At 51.8% G+C, this 20,085-nt stretch overlaps 1 protein-coding gene across 1 annotated transcript in view; it reads left to right on the top strand.

Moving 5' to 3' along the window:
• The window catches only part of GALNT17 (polypeptide N-acetylgalactosaminyltransferase 17), a 429,917-nt gene that overhangs the window by 212,431 nt on the left and 197,401 nt on the right, over window positions 1–20,085 (top strand). Inside the window, exons 4-5 of the mRNA XM_032872378.1 lie at window positions 14,407–14,581; window positions 19,689–19,886. Coding sequence (XP_032728269.1) covers window positions 14,407–14,581; window positions 19,689–19,886 — 373 coding nt within the window. The remainder of the gene's footprint in view (window positions 1–14,406; window positions 14,582–19,688; window positions 19,887–20,085) is intronic.

Genomic DNA, 20,085 nt, shown 5'->3' with positions numbered 1-20,085 from the left:
CCCTGGAAGATATTAATAATATTTCACTTTTGTTTTGTTTTTCCATCTTTCTCCCTGCACGGTCTGTCTCCACACGTTGCTTTTCTCCTGCTCTTTGCTGTTTGGCTTCTGGCTCCCACGCTGGAGGCCTCCCCCCTCGGGATCACCGCTGGTTTTGACAGCAGAGGGGTCATGTGGGCTGGAGCACAGGGCGGGGACGGGGATCTAGTGATAGGTTGCCTTTTGAATGGCCTTCCCTCTGGTCCTCCCCGTTTCTGTTTGCCCGATTTACCCACAGTTCAAGAGGTACCTGGTGCTGTTGCCATCACTGTCCCTCGAGGATTCTCTGTCCCTCAAGATACAAATTGAGTTGGTTCTCAGTGTTTCCCATGGTTAGCTTGGGGTTCAGCCGCCACACGGCGGTCTGTGCGCTTTCTTCCCTTTCCAGCTTCCCTGATACTGTGCTTTGTGTCTCCTCTTGTGCTTTCTCCTACCTCAGAATAGACCTGAGTATGGGTCTATTTTATTTCGTTTTAAAAAATCCCTTTACTGTAGTTTTCAGTGGCTTTGAGTAAGGAAGCGCATCAGATTTATAAGTTAAATTCATCTTCTTATTGTGATTAATATGCCGTATTAGTTTTAAGAACTTTTAATTGAATTGATAAATTGCTCTCCAGCTACGTGGTTCTGTCCCATGAGAAGGACACGAGAGTCTCTTTCTCCATGTCCTCCCCGACACTGACTCTGATTTATCTTTTTCGTCTTTACTGTTCTAATGAGTGAAGAGTGACATACTTTTAAATCCACTTTTTTTGAATCCCAGTGATAACGGGAGCTTCTTCGTATGTTTTACTGCCTTTATTCTCATAGAGATTTGCCAACTGATGATCCCATCTTCTGTTTTCTCCTGGAGAATTGATCTTTGCCTCACTGATTAGTAAGAATAGTGTATATATATTAAATGAGCTCCTTTCACATTCATCTATCAGGTGTTTCTCCCAACTTGTGCTTTTCACTTTTACTTGTTTATTGCATTTTTCTGACAAATGCAAATTTTACATTTTTAAATGTACATTTTACATTTTCAAATCCACTTTTTTTTTAAGTGATGTCCCGAGAAAGTTATTTATCATCCCTAGATGGCACAAATATTCATGCATATTTTCTTACAGGTAAATTTTTTTTTTTTTTCAAAATCAATTCCAAACAGATTAGACATTTTTGTGTTCAGGTATAGGAGTTTCAGCACAGAGACCCTTGTCTCCAAGTATGCTTCTCTGAATTTCTTTAATAATCAGTCTATTCTCATTTAACCGTTGATTGACGTTGCCTATTGTCATATGCTAAAATATTCTAGATTTGGAAACAAGGCGGCCAAATCACATGAGGACTGATTGGTTTGGGAGGAGGGTGAGGAGGAGGGGGTAGTCATAGAAGGGTCCCGGCTCTGGTGACAGGGTGGGTGTTGGCGCCGCTCGTTAAGAAGGGAATATGACAGAAATAGCAGGTGTGGGAAGGAGACTGAGTTTACTGTTCTGGATGTGCCAAGTCCAAATTCCCATGGAAGTTAATGCGCCTTCAGAGCTCAGGTGAGGGGTAACTGTAGCCATCAAACTAATATTTGTGGCTAGAAATAATATTAGACTAAAGTAATATTAAAATAACAATAGAGACTTATTTTTTTTCTACTATTGTAATCCTTAATACATTTTTAAATATGTCTTATCAAAAGTTTTCAACTACTTTTTAAAAACTTCCCTCAGGGACGCCTGGGTGGCTCAGTTGGTTGAGCGGCTGCCTTCGGCTCAGGTCATGATCCTGGCGTCATGGGATCGAGCCCCGCATCGGGCTCCTTGCTCGACGGGGAGCCTGCTTCCCCCTCTGCCTCTGCCTGCTGCTCTGTGTGCCTGTGCTCGCTCCCTCTCTCTTTCTCTCTGACAAATAAATTGATAAAAAATCTTTAAAAATAAAATAAAAGTTAAAACTTTAAAAAAATTAAAAATAAAAACTTCCCTCATTACCTTCTTTGTTCTTAGGCGGTAGCATGTGGAGAAAAAGGTAGACTCGAAGCCTGTGTGCCGCTGGCCAAGGCCCTTCCCTTTCCGCACCCCGAGCACGTTGTGGGTAATAGTGGCTTTTATACGGGATTAAATTGCGACATTTAGAGGTGATACTTGCAAAAGCGCATGGTACAAGTCCGGGAAATAAAACAAAGGTTGCTCTCACTGAGTGTGCTCACGGTGTTACTTGATTTGCTAGCTCCAGACAGTTCTTCAGCACTACTTCTGTGCCTCTCCTGGGAAGCCATCCTGGATTTCCCAGCTGTGGCAGGGTTGGGCCCTTTGCCTCTCCTCCCCAGGCACCAGCATGGACTTTGGCGCAGCACTAGGGCCGCCGCGTTGCCTTTGTGTGCTTGTCCCTCTCTGGACTGTGAGATCCTTTAGGGCAAGAACCACAGATCCTTTGCTGCTTTCCCAGCAGGCCGTTGAGTCACAGTCAGTGCCGACTAGTCACTTAAAGTGCACGTGTGCAAAGACGTTTTTTCCCTACTTCATCCCAGGACCTTTTTAACTTGGTCTCGTTGTACATATTTGGGCTTCAGCACTACAGTTCTTCTGGTTGAGGTCTCAGGTCTTACCGACCTCTGGTAATCAGCATTTCAGTGTCCTGGTGACCGGGGCGGCTGTATGTCTGCGCACTGGTGCTTCCCTGTGGGCCAGGCACACCCGATCCGGCTCATCTCCGGATTCAGAGCATTCAGAGGTTGAAACCAGGATGGCTCGAGTTAGGAGACTTCTTTGAGTGGGAGGTCATACCCTCTGGCCCTCCAGAAGGCATTTTGGAGATGGCATGCTGGCGTTGTTTGCTTTTCTTCCTGGCTTACAATCACAGGGCTGGGAGAAGTCCTGTGTTTCTGGAAGACAACATTTTTCTCGTGTTGCTGAGGCTCCAAGTCAAGTAGCCAGGAGACACCTTGTTATCACACAGCTCCACTCTGGCCCAGGCCTCCTTACTGGAACAGCACCTGCCGTTCCCACAGCTGTGGGGAGCCTTCCTTATCAGAGACAATGCTTGTTTTTGTCCCCAACCAGATGGCTGCAGTGTGACAGCATTTGCTCCGTGGGCCTGTAATCACGACTGGGTTGTGTGTTCACATTCCTCCTTGTGTGTTTTCAGGCCACGGGGAGGAGAGATTCAGAAAGAGAGTGTATACCCTTACACAGGAAACAGTGGGAGAACCCCAGGGAAAGCTTCATAGGCTAACTGGCTTTGAAATGCCATGATGGAAAAAAATGCAATAATGACAACAAAAACACTTTGCTGTTTTGAAATAATTTTCAATTCATAAGAAGCTGCAAAAATGGAGACAAAAGTCTTAGGTGTCTTCATTCAGTTCCTCCCAGGGGCTACCATCTTGCAGAGCTCTAGTCCACGATCATGACCAGGAGGACATTGACTTTGGTGCCATCCACAGACCTTGCTCTGATTTGACTGGTCGAACATGGAGGCGCGTGCGTGTGTGTGTGTGTGTGTGTGTGTGTAGGTGGTTCTGTACAGTTTTAGCACATGTGTACATTCCTGTAACCAACACAATTAAGGTATAGAAATGTGCCAGCACCACAAAGCTTCCCCTGCTCGACTTCAATACCCACACCCGACTCCTACCCCCACCCCTGACTCCTGACAACCACTGATCTGTTCTCTGTCCTATAATTTTGCTCTTTCCAGAATGTTCTCTAGACTGAACTTTACAGTATCTAATCTTGGTGGTTGGCTTTTTACACTCCGCATGGCTCCCTCAAGATTGGTCCAAGTTGCCGTGTGTACTGAGTTCATTCGTTTTGATTTTTGCACAGAGATCTATGATATGGCTTCATCACACTCTGTTCCCCCTTGGCCCATGGGAGGACATCTGGGTTGTTTCATTTGGGGTTTTTACCAATAAAGTTTCTATCAGCATTTGTGTACAGATGTTCGTGTGAAAATAAAGGTTCATCTATGTGGGATAAATGGCCCAGAATGCAATTGTGACGTCTTAGGATACATGCATGTTAATGAACTTTTTTGGTCATTCATTCCAGTTGTGTGATATCCCCTCTTTAAAAAGTTTGATTGACTTTTAGTCCTCCAACCCGGCCTCCAGTGGAAGCAAAGTTTCTGTTTTAACCTTGATGACCATGACTGTGGCACCAAAGGGAAAGGTTGGGTTCTACAAGAACCACAAGTTATCCAGAAAGCTTGTTGAAAGTTTTGCCTCATGATCAGACTCAGGGTTCACACTGATGGGAATCAACAAAAATGCTGGAGGGTCCGACCCAACCCAGGGACAACAGTAAGGCTGAGCCGGGGGAGAGTCAGACCCAGGCATGCCGAAGTGTTTATGAGTGACGGGCCACCTCCAGTTCTTCGGGCCGCCTGGAGAGAAACAGAGCTGGGGAGATGGCTCAGAGTCGTGTTACTGTCCCGGCTTCCGCCAGTGGAGAGGGACAGGCCCAGGGGAATCCTAGGGAAGGAAAATGGTGCTTTAGTATATGTTGGATGCCCTTCCTTGGACCTGCCAACACTGTCTAGGAAGGCAGGGGATGGAACCACCCTGCCACAGCTCCAGAAAGGAAGGGGGCTGTGCAGACAAGCACGCCACGGACAACATCTCATGAGGATTCACACTTAGGGTTCCATCAAGTTGGGGAAATGAATGAGGTCTTTGTGGCACTTGAGTTGGCCCATGAAAGAGGTTTGGGACATCGGGAAGTAGGAGGAAGGAGCAGTAGGAAGAAGTACCCAAACAGAAGCAGGGAGACTTGGGGCCCCTGGAGGGAAATGTGCGTATGGGATCCCACGTGCAGGAACTGGTGGGTGGACTGGAGGTTCCGAGAGCCCTACAGAGCCCCAGGATTAGGGAGGAAGAGTGTGCACAGACAAGTCTTCGGCCTTCGCCAGCCCCGCTCTGCCGCCTCCGAGAAGGGGGATGTCCGGGTTGCTCGAACTGCCCAGCCTGGAAGGAGATCGGCGAGTGTGGAGGTGATCGGAGAGCGGTGGAGCGAGGAAGCCTGGGGGAGCTTGAAATGGTGCTCAGGAAGGCCACCCAAGGCCATTTTCACCTTGTTCCTCAGAGTGGTGTCCAAGCTTTGACCTTATTTTATTGGGGAAAAAATGAGCCGGGCACGTGACAGGGGTGTCTGTAGATCACTTTAGCTTGAGTTCTGGTTCACGTGCGCTTTGGCCTCAGGCCGTGTTACAGGGTCTGGAAAGGCCTATGACCAAGACCAGCCCCACATCTAGACCGGACCTTTGCTTGCTCTCGCCTAGGGCACGATGGCTGCCTTCAGAGTCACGAGGGTGCGTCCTGGCTGATCCCCCTCATTGCCTGCTTTTCTAACACCCGAGGGAGGGCAGTCAGCGGCCTGGCCTCAAGGGGGTCTGCTAGGCAGCGCCCCCTTGCGGGATGTCCGGGAATGCGGGAGGGTTTGGTGCAAAGGCAGAGCTGGTGTCCTGTGGCAGCTCGCGACCAGGTGTGTCTCTGCCTCCCCAGGTGCCCCCGACCCAGTGTAAGTGCTCCCAGGTGCTCCTGGCCCTGGGGCACCCTCTCTTCTGAGTTCTACCCACTGTCACCCTCTTTCCGCATCAGAACATTCCAGCCCCGTGCAGCCATCGCGTCTTGTGCAACGCTGTTCCTGCCCCCTCCGTTCAGCCTGCTCAGGGCCTGTGCGTCCGGCGGACGGTCTCCTGGGGCAGCGGAGACACGGTAGGTTCTGCGGGGCTTTTGGGACCCTAAGACGAGCTGCTCTTCACAGAGCGCTTGCGGGCCACCTAACGGTCCAACGGGGGTCGTTTGCTGTGAGCACACATGAGCAGCCCCCTTGTGCCTACGATCCGTGCTGCCCTTGACCTGGGAGACTCCAGGGCTCTGAGCACAGAGTCCCCAAAGGCTAGAGAAGGGTGGGTTGACCAGATGCCTTGCTCTCTCGTTACGCCACTCCTGGCTGCCACCAGCGTTGAAAGAAAACTGGAGGCGACCCAACACCAAGACGTGACCCCGTTCTCTCCAGGGCTTCACGTCTCTCATTCTCTGTTCTGCTCCCCCCACCCCTGCCCTTAATGACCGTGACTTTTGCTATTTCGAGGAAAAATTTTGCTGGCTTCAGAGCATGCAGAATCAATATCGCAGTAAATAAGAAACATAATGAAAGAAAAACACACTCCAGCCTGTAGACAAATTTTATCGCTTAAATTCACATGTTATTATTAGAATCCGCTGTAAATGCCAGACTTGCAACTGCCTTTTGTTGGGGGCAGGATCGGGGAATGCTCTTCTAATTTGGGGCAGCCGCTCGGAGGCACCACCCATGGGCTCTATGATGTTTCCCTGTTGCTTTGGGCTACTTGTAGGTTTTTTTTGTTTTTTCTTTAAAGGTGAAATTTAAATGGGGGAAGCAGAGGAGAGGACCTTCTTAACAAAGGAATTGGAAGCAGGGATGGCTTTCCTTTTCAAAGCGCCTCTCATGAATGCACAACTCTGTGTGATATATTTAGTTTAACACTTTGGTATATTTTGTGCCTTACATCTCTTTTCTTGCTTCTTTTCCTCTTTTGCTTTCTTTAGTCCTTGCTTTGATCTCGCTATGGAATAGCCTTTAAAACGCTTTCACACACAGCAAAAACATCTCTTTTTAATCTCCCCCATTCTTCCTGAAGTTTTCTGCTCCCGCCTCTTTTTTTTCCCTTCCCCTCTTTGCTCCCATAGTCAGAAAATGCATTATTTAAGTCACAAAGCTGAGCGTTGCTCGGAGAATAAAATATGCGTTATTGCTGCCTTCTGTATTATTTCAACCTGCATTTTAACATGCTCCTCTCTGTGGATGTTTGCAGGGGCTGGGATTTCAGAGACAGGCACGGTCTTGCAGTGGCGTGGGGACCGTGGCTCATGTGTCACTCCTGTCCCTTCGGAGTCTGGTGGGATTGTCTGGAGATGCTCCATGGTCAGCAGGTTCTTGTCTATGCCCCCAGCCCTTGGGAGCCTCCCCAACAGCCCATGGGCTTGTTCTCTGGGGAGTACTGACCGCCATCCACGTACCGGTGCCTAGTGAGGCAGGTGCATGCCTGCAGCTCCGAGGGAGAGTATGGGCGCCTCAGAGTTACCGAGGGGGCCGGTTCCGGGGCAGACCGGGTCAGGCCCCTTCTTCTGTGTGCAGGGTGCACTCCCTGCTTGAGCAGACCAGTGACTTCGGGTCTCACAGCCCTGCACCCACAGGGACCAGAGGCGGAATGACGGGGGATAGCCCGTGTCGCTTACAAACCGTGACTTGCGGCATGGACCTTACCCGCTCATCCGTAACATGGGGATAACAGTACCCCTACCCCACAGCGTCGTCACGAGGGTAAAAAGAGTTGATAGAGCACAAGCAGCAGGTATGTGGCACTTAGCACCAACAAGTATGAAGCGTTAAAGCAAAATACAAAACAGATGCCCGAGAACACAAAAGCCGGCAATGTTAGACGTTGGCAGATTAGGTCATTCTGTCACTGACTGCGAAAGGGGAGCTAATCTGGACCGCGTTGGGGAGCATTGGACGGTCAGCGGATGGTCTTAGCAGTTTGGCATCGAGACGCTTCGTCGTAGACGTGAGCCTCGTATGTGAAGTGCTCGGAAAGTCGTGATCATTAGCAAAAAGGAACTTGGAGCAAAAGCAACTTCCACAAAGTCAGCCTCACCGGGGCGCACTCACCGTCAAGCTGAGAAAACTCGTGCGTTGGGACCTCGTGCGCCTGCAGCCCCGCGGACCGCGTGTTCACGCACTGTTTACCCCGAAGCCCGTGGGTTTTTGGAAAATTTATGAATAAGAGATTTTCTTTTTTTAAGAGAGAGAGGGCAAGCTGGGGGTGGGGCGGGGTCGAGGGAGAGGCAGAGAGAGAATCCCAAGCAGGCACCACACACAGTAGAGACTGATGGGGCCTGACCTCACGACCCTGAGATCGTGACCTGTGCCCACATCAAGAGTGGACGCTTCACTGGTTGAGCCACCCAGGGCCCCAAGACACTTCCTTTTTCTTAGGATCCTCCACATCTTACAAGCTCTCTGTTCTACAGAAGCCAGATTTGTTTCTGGAACTTCCTATCTCTGTTTGACAGATGAGAAACCCACATATTGCACGACCAGATGACCAGGATATGTGACCAGGTTTCTCTATCCACCCCCCTTTTTTTTAATTTTTAAAGATAATTTTTAAACATGCACTGTTGGGTTTTGTAGGGCCACTTCCATGTATTTAGCTGGTTAGCTGTCTCAGGCCCAAAGATACTCGCAGGTGTACCCGAAAAGCCGAGTTTGAAGTCCATGTTCTGTGTTCCTTCTGTGGTACCATAGGTGATTTTTACGTTAAACAAATCTCATGAAAAAAGACACTGCAGAAGCATAGGGCTAGTCATGACAAGTAACTCTGCTAAAACCATGTGTTGAAGACCGTGTTTTTGCCCCTGAGTGATCTTAAAGTCCCCCGGCGTGGTGAGCTGGGAGTTTTCATGAGGGACGGAGGGAAGGCTGGTGTTGGGGGAGCCTGGGAGTATGACATGGAATCGAGGGCTGGATCCTCTCCTCAGAGACCAGACCCCCCTTCAGGGAGCCTGGAATTGCTTTGGGAATAAGCTTCCAGTTGACTACATGACTAGAATGAAGGTCAGAAAAGCAAACTGATAGCAAAACACAGAATCAGATCTTCAGGGAGGCTTCGGTGTTCACACTCACACTCAGAACGATTCCTCACCTCTCCTTCCCCAGCTTCAAGTTACCCAGGCTTGTCGACCAGTCACCCGCTGTGCGATCCCATTTATATGAAATACCCAGAAGAGGCAGGTTCATGGAGACGGAAAAGAGATCCGTGGTCACCAGAGCCTGAGGTGGGGGTTGGAAGTGGAGAGTGACTGCTTAACGGGTGCAGGGTTTACGTTTGGTGTGATGGGAAGTTCTACAACTAGATAAGGGGATGGTTGCCCCACATCGTGAATGCACAGAATGCCACTGAACCGTACACTTAAGAATAATAATCAAAACAGTCAATCTCATGGCACGTGTATTTCATCGCACCACAGACAGTGAAAAAGAATCCAGCAGTGCTTTCCAGAAGTCCTGGGTCTGTGTGAGAATCGTCTGGAGTGACCACAACCCTCTACTAAAGCCAGCTAAATTGGAAACTCTTGCAGTGTGCCCGGAACCCTGTATTTGCACAGGCTCCCAGGTGATTCCCAGGAAGGCACTGCATTCTGAGAAACGCTGGATTTGAGGCAGGCAGTTTTTGCTTTTTGCTTTTAATTGGAACACACCCTATGTGCCATTTTCTCGTTCCAGCTGTCACAACCCATGCATCCCCAGCTAGCGGCGTGTCCAAAGCCCAGCCACTGCTGGCAGGGAGAGGTGGGGGTTATGAGTGGCCGGGGTGACGACGGTGGCACTGAGAGGGGCAGAAGTAATGTTGGTGGAATCGTAGCACTAAGGGCAATAACAGGAGCCGTGGGGGTGAGAACAGAAGTCCGAACCTGTGCGGTCCTGGGCAGGGGGGCGGACCAAATGGCCATGTTGCTCCGTGCAGGGCTGACCAGCAATGGGGACCCAGTTTGGGAATCGGCAAGACAGACCCTTGCTGTGTAGAGTGAGATCAGCCTCAAGGAGTTCCATCTCTCCAAGGAGGCAGGAGGAGAAGGCTCACGTAGTGGGAAAAGCAGAGACGGGCTCTGACCCCCTGGGATTCGGGAGTGTCTGCTCCGTTAGGAAGAGTCCCGTTCCACGCCCGGGGGCCGATTCACGGAGAGGGCGCTGCGGAGGTGGTCGCCACTGGGCCAGAGCTGCTCGGAGTGTGCTCTCCAGGCCAGCAGCAGCCACAGCCCCTCGGACCTTGTTAGCAATGCGAGTTCTCTGCACACCCCAGACCTGCCAGGGATCCTGATGCGCGTCCACCTGTGAGAAACACTCCTTCATCGGAGCTTACACTGGCTGTCCTGAGTCGCCGTGCCTGGAGGGAGAACTAGAACATTCAGTAGGTCTCGTCCTTAAGACACAGCAACCGCGTGAGGGTTGAGAGGTGCAGACTGACCCAGCCCTGGGCAGCGTGACCACATCCGAGTTCATGGCTTGTGGCACCGAGGCTCATGGACTGGTTCCGGAGCAGGTAGAGATGAGTTCGCAAGGCCAACGCTCGCCTCTGAGTAGGGCTTAGACGCAGGACCGGACTGCTGGTTTATTCTCTGATGTCCCTGAAAGCGCAGGCTCTAGGTATAATCTGTAATAATGATTCTGTGTGAGAATCGTCTGGAGTGACCACAACCCTCTCCTAAAGCCAGCTAAATTGGAAACTCCGTAACTTTCTTCTTGCCAGTATGTACTCCTTCAGCCTGGATGACAGGTGTCTCTTTTATCGCTAAGGAGAAGATACATCTCTCTTCTGGTCCCTTCTGAATGCAGGTGGCCTTTGCTTCTTCCCTCTCGACCTCCCCAAATGCTATTTACTGAAAACTTAAGAAACGCAGAGATTCCCAAACGACGCTGGACCAATTTACTATTCGATTTTATCACACTGGAAGGTGAACGCTTATTTTTGCTGACATGAGTTTTGAGTTTTTTATTTTCCTCCAAGTTTGCTGGTGAGAAAAATCATACTTAAATTGTTTTTCTTACTGTTGTTATAGCGTCCGAGCATGGTTTCCTCTGTTGAGGATGATGAAGGGTCGCAGGTGGCGGGACATTTCTTACCACCATCCAGTTGGGAATGGGCTTCTTTCCCTGGTGAACTTGTGGGCCTTGTTTTTACGTGTTTAACTCGTTTAACTCGTTTAACTCATAGCTCTCTTGCTTTAAGGCAATTTGCAAATCTCAACCCCCTAGTGCCTCAGACTGGTAAAACTGTGCTCCACCAGGATTACTCGTTTCTGGAAGTCTCCGAAGCTTTCCCACTCACCCACTTTTCTTGATGGGAACCGGTCCCTGCAGGGCACAGCTGCTTCCAGAAGGGAATTCCTTTTTCTCTCTGGTCCCATCAGGAGCCTGCTTCTTGACTGGATCTGTGAGCCATTCTCAGGTCTCCGTTTGTCTAATGCATTTGATTCTCCTGCCTTTGGATGTTGGGTTACGCTCTGAGGGTCGGGATTGTGTCCGTGTCAGCCATGCGGGCCCTCTGTACATATCTGTGACATGAAGGCACACGGCCTCCTTTTGAAGCTCTACCCGTGATAGGCTCTGCCCCTACGACGCTGCTTGTAGCCAGCCTTGTTCCCGGCTCTTCCTCCGGCCTCCTGAACGCGCCTGTGTCCCCAGGTGCTGTCCCAAGTTGCGCTCCATCCCTGGAGTCTCCAGGCTCTTTCACAGTATCATCTGTCATCGCTGTGTTCCCAGGACCATGTGCCTCTGTCCTCACCTCAGGGTCACTGCTTGGTTCAACAGTCTGCCTGATGTCTGTGGCATCTCATTGTCCCCAGATGGACTCACCAGTGTGTTCTTCTACTTCTCTCCTTTGTTTCTTTTCTGGTTCACGACCTCTTCCCAGTGTCCCAGACACTAGTGGTTTTGTCGCCTGAGAAGACCCAGTTCCGTGCTTGTGCATTTCGCTGTGTGTTTATGTATCGTGGGACGTTGGGAACGCGTGTCCAGAAGCTGCCATCCAGCGACCGGACAGAGTCCCCCCGGGGCTCCCAGGCATCCACAGCTAGAGGGTGACCGTGCCTGTGGGTGCCTGGTGTAGAGCTCAGCATGCACGGTATTCTCCCTGCGCTTACGGAAAGTCCCCAAATGCCTACCGCCACATGCCGATGCTAGCGAGTGGGCAGGTTTCCCACCGTGCCGGCCTGTGGCCGAGGTGCCCGTGCGTGGTCCACGGCACGTCCCTTCATGCCCTGCCCGCCTACCCGGCATTCATGAGGAAGAGTTAAGACCCGGGCCGGCATGGCCTGCCGCATGCTCTTGGTTAGAGCTCGTTATGAGACACGTAATGAAGACGGGAGGAGTCCCGCCAACGTTCAGTCGGTACATGGTTCCTAGAAGCTCAGAACCCCATGTATTTGGTTGTCCTTCTCTCACGGTGAGTGAAAAACAGAGGGTCCCCACAGCCTGGCCTCTCCACCAGCCCCCTCGCCAGGGCTGGGATGATGGCAAGTACTGGAGAGGCCAATCGGTGACGTCACCAACACCAATAACTTCTCCAGGGTGTGTAGTGCGCCAGGCATGCGCCAAGAAAGCCCTGTGTGTTCTAAGCTCAGTGGTTCTCAATGTGGTTCCCCATACTCCAGCATGGGCACCGCCCCCCACCCCGGTTCTTGTGAGAAACACAGACATGCAGGCCTCGCCCCCAACCTTCTGAAAATGGGACTGTAGGGCAGGGGCTGGGCAAGCTGTTTCAGCAACCCCCCCCAGTGGTGCTAATGTGACCCCCAGTTTGAGAGCCACTATTCTAGCATGCAGGCCTGTTCCCTTCTGGGGGCGGCTTCCCCGGGCTCCCTGGCCTGCTCTGAAGTCTCTGTCCACGTGCCCTATGGCTCTGCGGACGGGAAACTCAGGGTTGAGCATTCACACTGTGACAGCGACCGTCCTCGGCATTCCCTCACAGGGACTCATCCCGTCCCCACCACACCGCTACAGGGCCCATGCTGTGATGATCGTCCCCTTCTGCAGAGGAGGAAATTGAGGCCTGAACTGATTGGCTAAAGATCTCAGGGCCACTCAGGAGATCGGTGGCAGCTCTGGGTTCTGAATCCCAGGCGGCCCGACTCCAATGTTGAAAAACCCAAGCACATGCTACTCCTTGTTAGAGGGTCATGCCCCTGCCCCACCCAGATTCCCGCTTTTTCCCCTTTCCAAACAAATACCCCCCTCCCAGTGTTCATTTGCTTGGGCTGCCATAACCAAGGACCATAGACTGGGCGGCTTAACCAGCAGTTCCGGAGGCTGGATGTCCAAGACCAAGGTGTGGGCAGGGTCGGTGTCTCCTGAGTCCCGTCCCCACCCCGCAGCCTGCAGAGAACCACCTTCTCTTCATGGGTAGCCCCCGGTGGCTCCGAATCTCTTCTTAGAAGAACACCAGTCATGCTGGATTCGGGCCACACTAACAAATTAATCACCTCCTTCAAGTCAGTCTCTGCAGATAAGATCGCATCCTGAGGACCTGGGGTGGGTAGGGCTTCGGCAGATAGATCCTGGGGAGTGCACAGAGCGGCCCATCAGGTTCCCATTCCCTCACCATGTGGGCATTCCATGTCTCCGTGCCGTGGAGACTCTCCCCTCCCACCAGCTACACACCCCAGCCTCTGCAATTCTTCCCGGGTCCCATGGCAGCATCATTCCCTGGGACGACACCCGTGACCTAGAGAGCTCAGCCTCTACCTAAGCTCAAATCTGTGGCTTTAATTCCCCAAAGTTGCTGTGTATAACCAGGAAGTGAGGGTTCTACATGACATCTGTAAATACAGCCTCTTTGGGTTTCTCTCGAATGACGTCAGAGGTAAGAGTGTCTCTTAAAGGATGGTTTGTGGCCTGCTTATATGCTCCCCAGCCCACGAGTGATCCGTAGCATCCACTCCAAGGCTGGATCCTTGCGGTGTGCAGATCTCTGAGTCCCCTCCCTGGGAGACCCTCCCCTCCCCCTCCATCTGGCGATTCTCATGTACAGAAAGGGGTCAGCTGTCCTGTCTATGGGTTAGACACATTTGGTGTGTGTTTTAGCCCTTCCATTACTCAGTGTGTGACCTCAGGACAGGTTAGCTACCCCAAGACTGTTTCTTCATTTGCAAAGTGGGATGAATCCAGGTAATTAATGGAATCAATCTAGTTCCCTCCTAGTTGCTGTAAGGATTAAATTGGATCATATACATAACACACTGTATACCACCTGCTTGTTGCAGAAGGGAGGCTGCTGGATCTCTGGTAGGGCAGCACTTCTGCTACTAGGCAGATTCCTTTGTTAAACTGAGACCACAGCAGCAATCTTGTTAGCTGTGCATCTGGTGCGTGACTATGGGTCTGGACCACCCAGGACACGTACTCTAAGAACCAGTGTATGCGCTGATGGGAAAACGTGTTTAGAAGTTGAATAACAGGACCCAGGGGACGGTGGGAGGGCAGAAATGCTGGCCTAGAAAGGAGGAAAGGCCACAAAGAGAAGCAACCTCAGAAGACATCTGCTGGCCTGGAGTGGTCGAACGTTAAAGCCAGATGTGGATTCTGTCCAGCTGTATAGCTTGGATGTGGGACAAACACTGCTGTTCTAGGTTGGCGTGTCAGCAATGTCTTCTGATGCTCATGCTGAGCCAGTTGTCTCCTGTACTAATATTACTACCATGTCAACGTCTCTGCCTCTCGAACTCCCTGAGGATCCGTTGGCATCGCAGTGGGTCAGACGCACAGGTGACATGACGTGTTCATGGACCTTCTTGCATTTTATCCTTTGCAGAGGAGCTGAAGGCCCCCCTGGAGGAGTACGTCCACAAGCGCTACCCTGGGCTGGTGAAGGTGGTGCGCAACCAGAAGAGAGAGGGCCTGATCCGAGCTCGCATCGAGGGCTGGAAGGTGGCCACGGGCCAGGTCACTGGCTTCTTTGATGCCCACGTGGAGTTCACCGCTGGCTGGTAGGTCACAAGCTGGACCCCAGGGGCACTGAGCACCCACAGGAATGTGGTCAGGAGGAATTAGAATCTGGGAGGTGGAACCTTGCCTGTTTCCTCTGGGGCTGCCAGAACAATGGAGAAGGACTGGTTGTTAGTCTGGGGCAAAACGGAGAAGCAGGGACATTTGCTGTCTACTCTGTTCTTCATTGTTGTGGTTATCACCATCCCCACCATCATCCAAATTCTCCGCAAAAATGATAGTTAATTGCCAGAACTCAAGATTATCCTTGCTAAGGAGACAAGACAGCCATAATTGTTCTCTTCTCCCACTTGCGTGTTCCCTTGTCTGAGGATGGTTGAGGGCTGTTTGGAGGAAAGATCCATTTATAATGCTGCCTACTCAGGGAAAGCCTCCTGGACCCCATGGGATTATCTGTGACATCATTTGTAGGAAGGGGAGGGTTCATCTCTACAGATGTGGCCCCCAGGGTTTTCCCAGGTGGTGAAAAGATCGACCTGGGAGAAATGGGGGGCAGGGAGCCACAGGGAGAGGAGGCGGCTTGGGAAGCAAGACTAGCAAAGCATCAAAATGCCCGGATCCCTCAGTGAGCGCTGACAGTGGGTTAGGACTTCCCAGCTGAGAAGAGCCGTCATGTGATTGCTGCTGACTGACCACCAGCGACAGAGCAGCTTAGAGGTTAAATAACCTGTGCTTGGTTTGTTGAATTACTGAGAAGCAGAGTTTTCATCTCACAAATCATGTTTGTAACATGTGTCAACTCACTGGCACCATCTTGAATACATGTTGTTCACAGTACCAGATTGGAAGAGCCACCATCCCATCACCATTGACACATTAAATCATTTCTTCTCCTTCATTTGCAACACACTTTAGAATCTCTTTAATGGCTGGATCAGAGAATGGCTACCCGTGCGAGCCCATGAAGACTGGAAACGGGGTCAGGGCTGACCCTGGCTCTTCCAGGTGGACATAGGTAGCTGGTGTCATCTCAGACACTAGTTTCCTTTCCTGGTGTTTCTGCTGCGCTCAGACCTGGTGACACATGGTATGCTTGCCGCCCTGACCTCCCCCAAGCTTCGGAGTTGTTTGTATCTCACAAATGGTTCTCGAATTGTGGTCCCCAGACCAGCAGCAGCATCTGGGAACTTGTTCGAGAAGCAGGTCCTTGGGCTCCCCCAAGGCCTCTGAAATCAGAAGCTCTAGGGGTGGGTCCAGCGACCTATTTTAAGCAGCCCTCCAGGTGACAATGATAGGCACTCAGATTTGAGAACCGTTGAGCTGGAAGCCACCCCAGCAGATGAACTCAGATGTTCCATTGGAACTTTGGCCTTTCTTGCCACATCCTTGCCTCCCTGTTTCTTTTCTGTCAAACTGGTGGCTCCACCCGCGTCTCTCTTCACCTGATTCTTCCGTCCCCGTCATGTCACTCATCCAGTCAGCCTCTGGCTCTCGTCAACCTCTAGCTCTGGCTGGTTTTCCCTTCTGTTTCGAACGTCTGCCCTTTCCCCTTGGCCTTGACCCCACTCCCCCACCTCACACCTTGTACCTAAACTTGCACAGTGTCTGCCTGAGTCATCCTTTCGACAAATATTTCCTGGACACCTACCAAGGTCCCAGACGCTGTCCTGGGCCAGGGGTGGGGTGACCAGCTCTTCAGGGCTGCCTGGTGCTGAGGGATTTCCCCAAATGCAGGACTTTCGGCAGTAGAACCACAACAGTCCTAGGCAAGCTGGGACAGTTGGTCACTCAGATGGGGTTCAGAATCTGGCAGGACTTGCTCTTTGCCCTCAAGTAGCCCGTGGTCTACCTGGTCTCTGTGCCAGCCTTAGCCCATCACACTCAGTTTCCACATGTCAATTGGAGTGACCTGTAGGCCCTGGTGGTTCCTCATTACAAGGTAGACACTGTGTCTCAACTTTCACTGGGTTATGCTGCACTCATAATTTCCAACCTCAGTGATTTCTGACGACAAAGATTTTCATTTTATCTGGGGGCCGGTCAGCTACTGCTTCTGCGTCTGGAGCTCTTCTGCACATGTCTTCTGCGTTCTGAGACCTCAAGGACTTTGTTTTTTTTTTCCTGTAACTTAAAGTACCTTGCTAAAGTCAACGGAACTGGTCATAGCAACTTTTAAAATTGGTGTTAGTTTTGCAATTATTAGCCGAAATGTAGTACAGAGAAACCAGGACATTTGAGTTCAGTTGCTTGGAGTCTGTAGCTTAAAAACAGCTTAACTTCGTACAGGTTACACACGTGGTCACTTAGTAAAGTCCTTCTGAGACTCTGTCCTTTTTGTTTAAAGAATCAGAATTTGTTCTCCCTTCCTGGAAGGGAGCACTGACATTTAACAGCCTTTAGGCTGTCGTCCCATGTACATAAAATGGAAATCCGGCTATAAGAGACCATGTGGGAAAGGAGTCATGATGCATTGTATTTTATATGCCAATGTACTTGATTGTGAAGGGAGCAGAGATTCGATTCAGGACTCGTGGACACTTGTAGTAAAATGCCTTAAGCTGTTAACCGTGTTGTATGAAACAGGAATTGCTCGGGGGGTGGGGGTCGGACCGCGTAAGTCTACCCTGGTCATGGGCTAATAAACAGTATGAAGACAGCCACTTCGATAAAACCCAAATTAAAAAAAAAAAAAAGAAAACAAAAACCAGTCTGTAGATGAGCCATCTGATCATTGCTAAAGTGAGGCTGTTTTCACTTATTGATTCGATGAAGTCCTATTCGCGGCCTCGATGGGCTACGGTTCTCCCTGTGTTTCAAATCCAGGCGTGTTAGCTACGGGCTGTGGGTCTGGGGAACGTGAGAGAGTCATGCTGTTACCTAAGAACGCGATTAGGTGGTGGGTGTTTCTCAGCCAGACCAGTCAGTGTCAGCGAGGTAGGTGAGCGAGTGAGCGCGGCGGGTCCCCCAGAGGCGGTCAGCGAGTCCCTGGGGCTCGGAGCCTGCGTCCCAGCTCGGATCTTCCCCTGAAGACGCCGGCGGATGGCAGGACGCAGACCATTTGAAAGTGACAAACAGCTCAGTATCAAAATGGGAGACGCGAGTCCGGTCTCTCAGTCTGAAGCGACGGGAAGCAGAGCTCTGCCGAGGACGCCCCGTTGTCGTGGTTCTGCGGGTTTCTGCTTGGATGTGACATCGTCTCTTCTGCTCAGACCCTGTTGTCCAGAGCAGGTCCCAGATGACGGGCTGCGGGAGGGAGTGCGCCGCACTGCGGGAAGCACGGCCAGCCGCCCAGTGGAAGGTGGGGTGTCCCCGGGGTGGGCTGTGAGTAACTGGGAGCAGGTGTACCTTTCCCTGCACACTGGGAGGTCACCCCGCAGCATCAGAAGTGTTGGTGGAACAAAGCTTTCCTGCTCCCGAGCTCAGAAGCTCAGCACAGTGGCAGGGGACGGATCGCTTCTCTGCAGCCGCTAGACCGGCCGGGGGAGCCTGGTCCCGTCAAGGACACGGTGGAGCTTATGGGCAGGGCACGAAGCCAGGCCATCCAGGTCAGAAACCCCGGCTCTGCAGCCGGCTGGCCGTGTGGCCCGGGGCAAGCCACGTAACCTCACTTGTCCGATGCTGATCGTACTGTCTACCTCCTGGAACCTTTGTGGGGTTTACATGAGTCTCCCTGGCTCCTGGGGGGTGCTTAGAATGGTGCCTGGCGTGTGGTAAGTGGCCCGTATGTATCCGCTGCCATTAGCTCGTGCGGAAAACAGTGTGTGTTCTAACAGTAGCAAAGGCAAGGTATAGTCAGGGTGACCTGATGAGATGGAGAAGATGGTCCAAGAGCTGAGAGGAAGGACAGAGCCTTCCTACCAGGAGAAATCACGGAAGGCTTCCTCGGAGAGGTGGCACTTGATCTGGTAAGACTCCATAGGTAACTGGACTTCCTGCCAGTGGCCAAGGGCGTTCCTCCCGGGAGGAGAACCGCAGGAGCAGATGCTTGGAGGGGTGAAGCTCTGAAGCGTGTCTCGAAGCCCTGGCGAGTCAGTCCCACTTGGCTTCAGTCTGTATGGTGCGTGCAAAAGCCCTGGAGGCAGTAAATGGCCCAGGGTATGTTTTATTGCTCGTTTTAAATAGAAAGATGAGATGAGCCAACAGGTAATTCCATAGCTGGAAATGAAAAGAGATGGGAGGCAGGCCGAGCCTTCTCATTATTCTTCCAAATAATGCAGAGGAACGGTATTTTCACTTGACTCTTTTCCAAAGCGGGAGCGCTGTTCTAAGCAGGGAGATCAATGCCCTGGCTTGCGAGAGCTATCTTTGCCTTCTCAGATCTGGGAACCTGTCTTTGCCTACGTCTGCCTGGGAGACACACACTGGTGGGGGAGCCTGACCATCTGCTTTCTCCTGAGTGGGCAGGGCTGCACCTTGAACCCCGAGCCAGGTCCCTGCCCGTCTCCTGCTGCAGCCCTGAGGGGCTGGGCTGGCTGGGAGGCAGGACTCTGCCTGCCTTTGCATTTAATTAGTTCTCTCCTGCCACTGCTAACCAATTCAATTAGATCCCTTTTAAGAAATCAATTAAATAATCAATTAAAACAACTGAAACAGTCACACACACCAAGAAGCTAGTGAGATGCTTATTAAAACCAGGCCATCAAGGGCAGAAGTGACCCATTTTGGGAGAGACAATTCAGCTCCTGCAGAAGAAACAAGAGACGTCAACCAGTGCCGGAGGGGAAATGGCAGAACTGGGAAGCCCGAGTGTGGTGTGCTCGGTGAACCACGTGGAGTCCGGCGGGCTTGCCTCGGCCTGTGCTGTCAGCACAACACACAGGCCTGGGGCATTCGTGGGGAGAGGCCCCCACGTTCTGAATTCTTGCTCCGGGTCTCTCGGGCCCAGGTGACAGCACCGTATGACACCCCAGGGGCCAGGGCGTGGCCACACTGCACCGCCTTCCAGAGCACGCTCCCAAGGGCACGGTCCACTCCCGGGCAGGTTGCTCATACACCTCAGTTTCCACCTGAGCCCCAGCCCGCCCAGGGCTGCCACCTTCGCTATAGATCACTTCTGTGCATTCCACGTGGGGTGGGGGTCCGTGCCAGTGTGTGTGGGGGGGGTGTGCCGCAGGAGCGAGATTTTACTTCTCCTTCCCTGTGTTTCAGGGCCGAGCCGGTTCTGTCCCGAATCCAGGAGAACCGGAAGCGAGTGATCCTCCCGTCCATCGACAACATCAAACAGGACACGTTTGAGGTGCAGCGGTACGAGAACTCGGCCCACGGCTACAGCTGGGAGCTGTGGTGCATGTACATCAGCCCCCCGAAAGACTGGTGGGACGCCGGGGACCCGTCTCTCCCCATCAGGTCGGTGCGGCCGGCTCCAGAGGCTGTTGCGCCCCCAGATCCCGGGGACGCGGGAACCCGGAGGGAGGGAGGGAGTGTAGGAGGGGCCGCCCGGGGCGGCCAGCAGTGGGCAGAAGCCACTTTGGGACTTGACGGTGTCTTACTGTCAGGGCTTTCTTGCTGAGGAAGACACACCATTTTGCCTTTGTCTTTAGCTAAA

This window comes from Lontra canadensis, unplaced genomic scaffold (assembly GCF_010015895.1).
Source record: "Lontra canadensis isolate GAN:19392208 unplaced genomic scaffold, GSC_riverotter_1.0 scaffold45, whole genome shotgun sequence".
Classification (NCBI taxonomy): Eukaryota; Metazoa; Chordata; class Mammalia; order Carnivora; family Mustelidae; genus Lontra; species Lontra canadensis.
The sequence above is the reverse complement of the archived record's forward strand: the minus strand, read 5'-3'. Positions and strand labels throughout refer to the sequence as shown.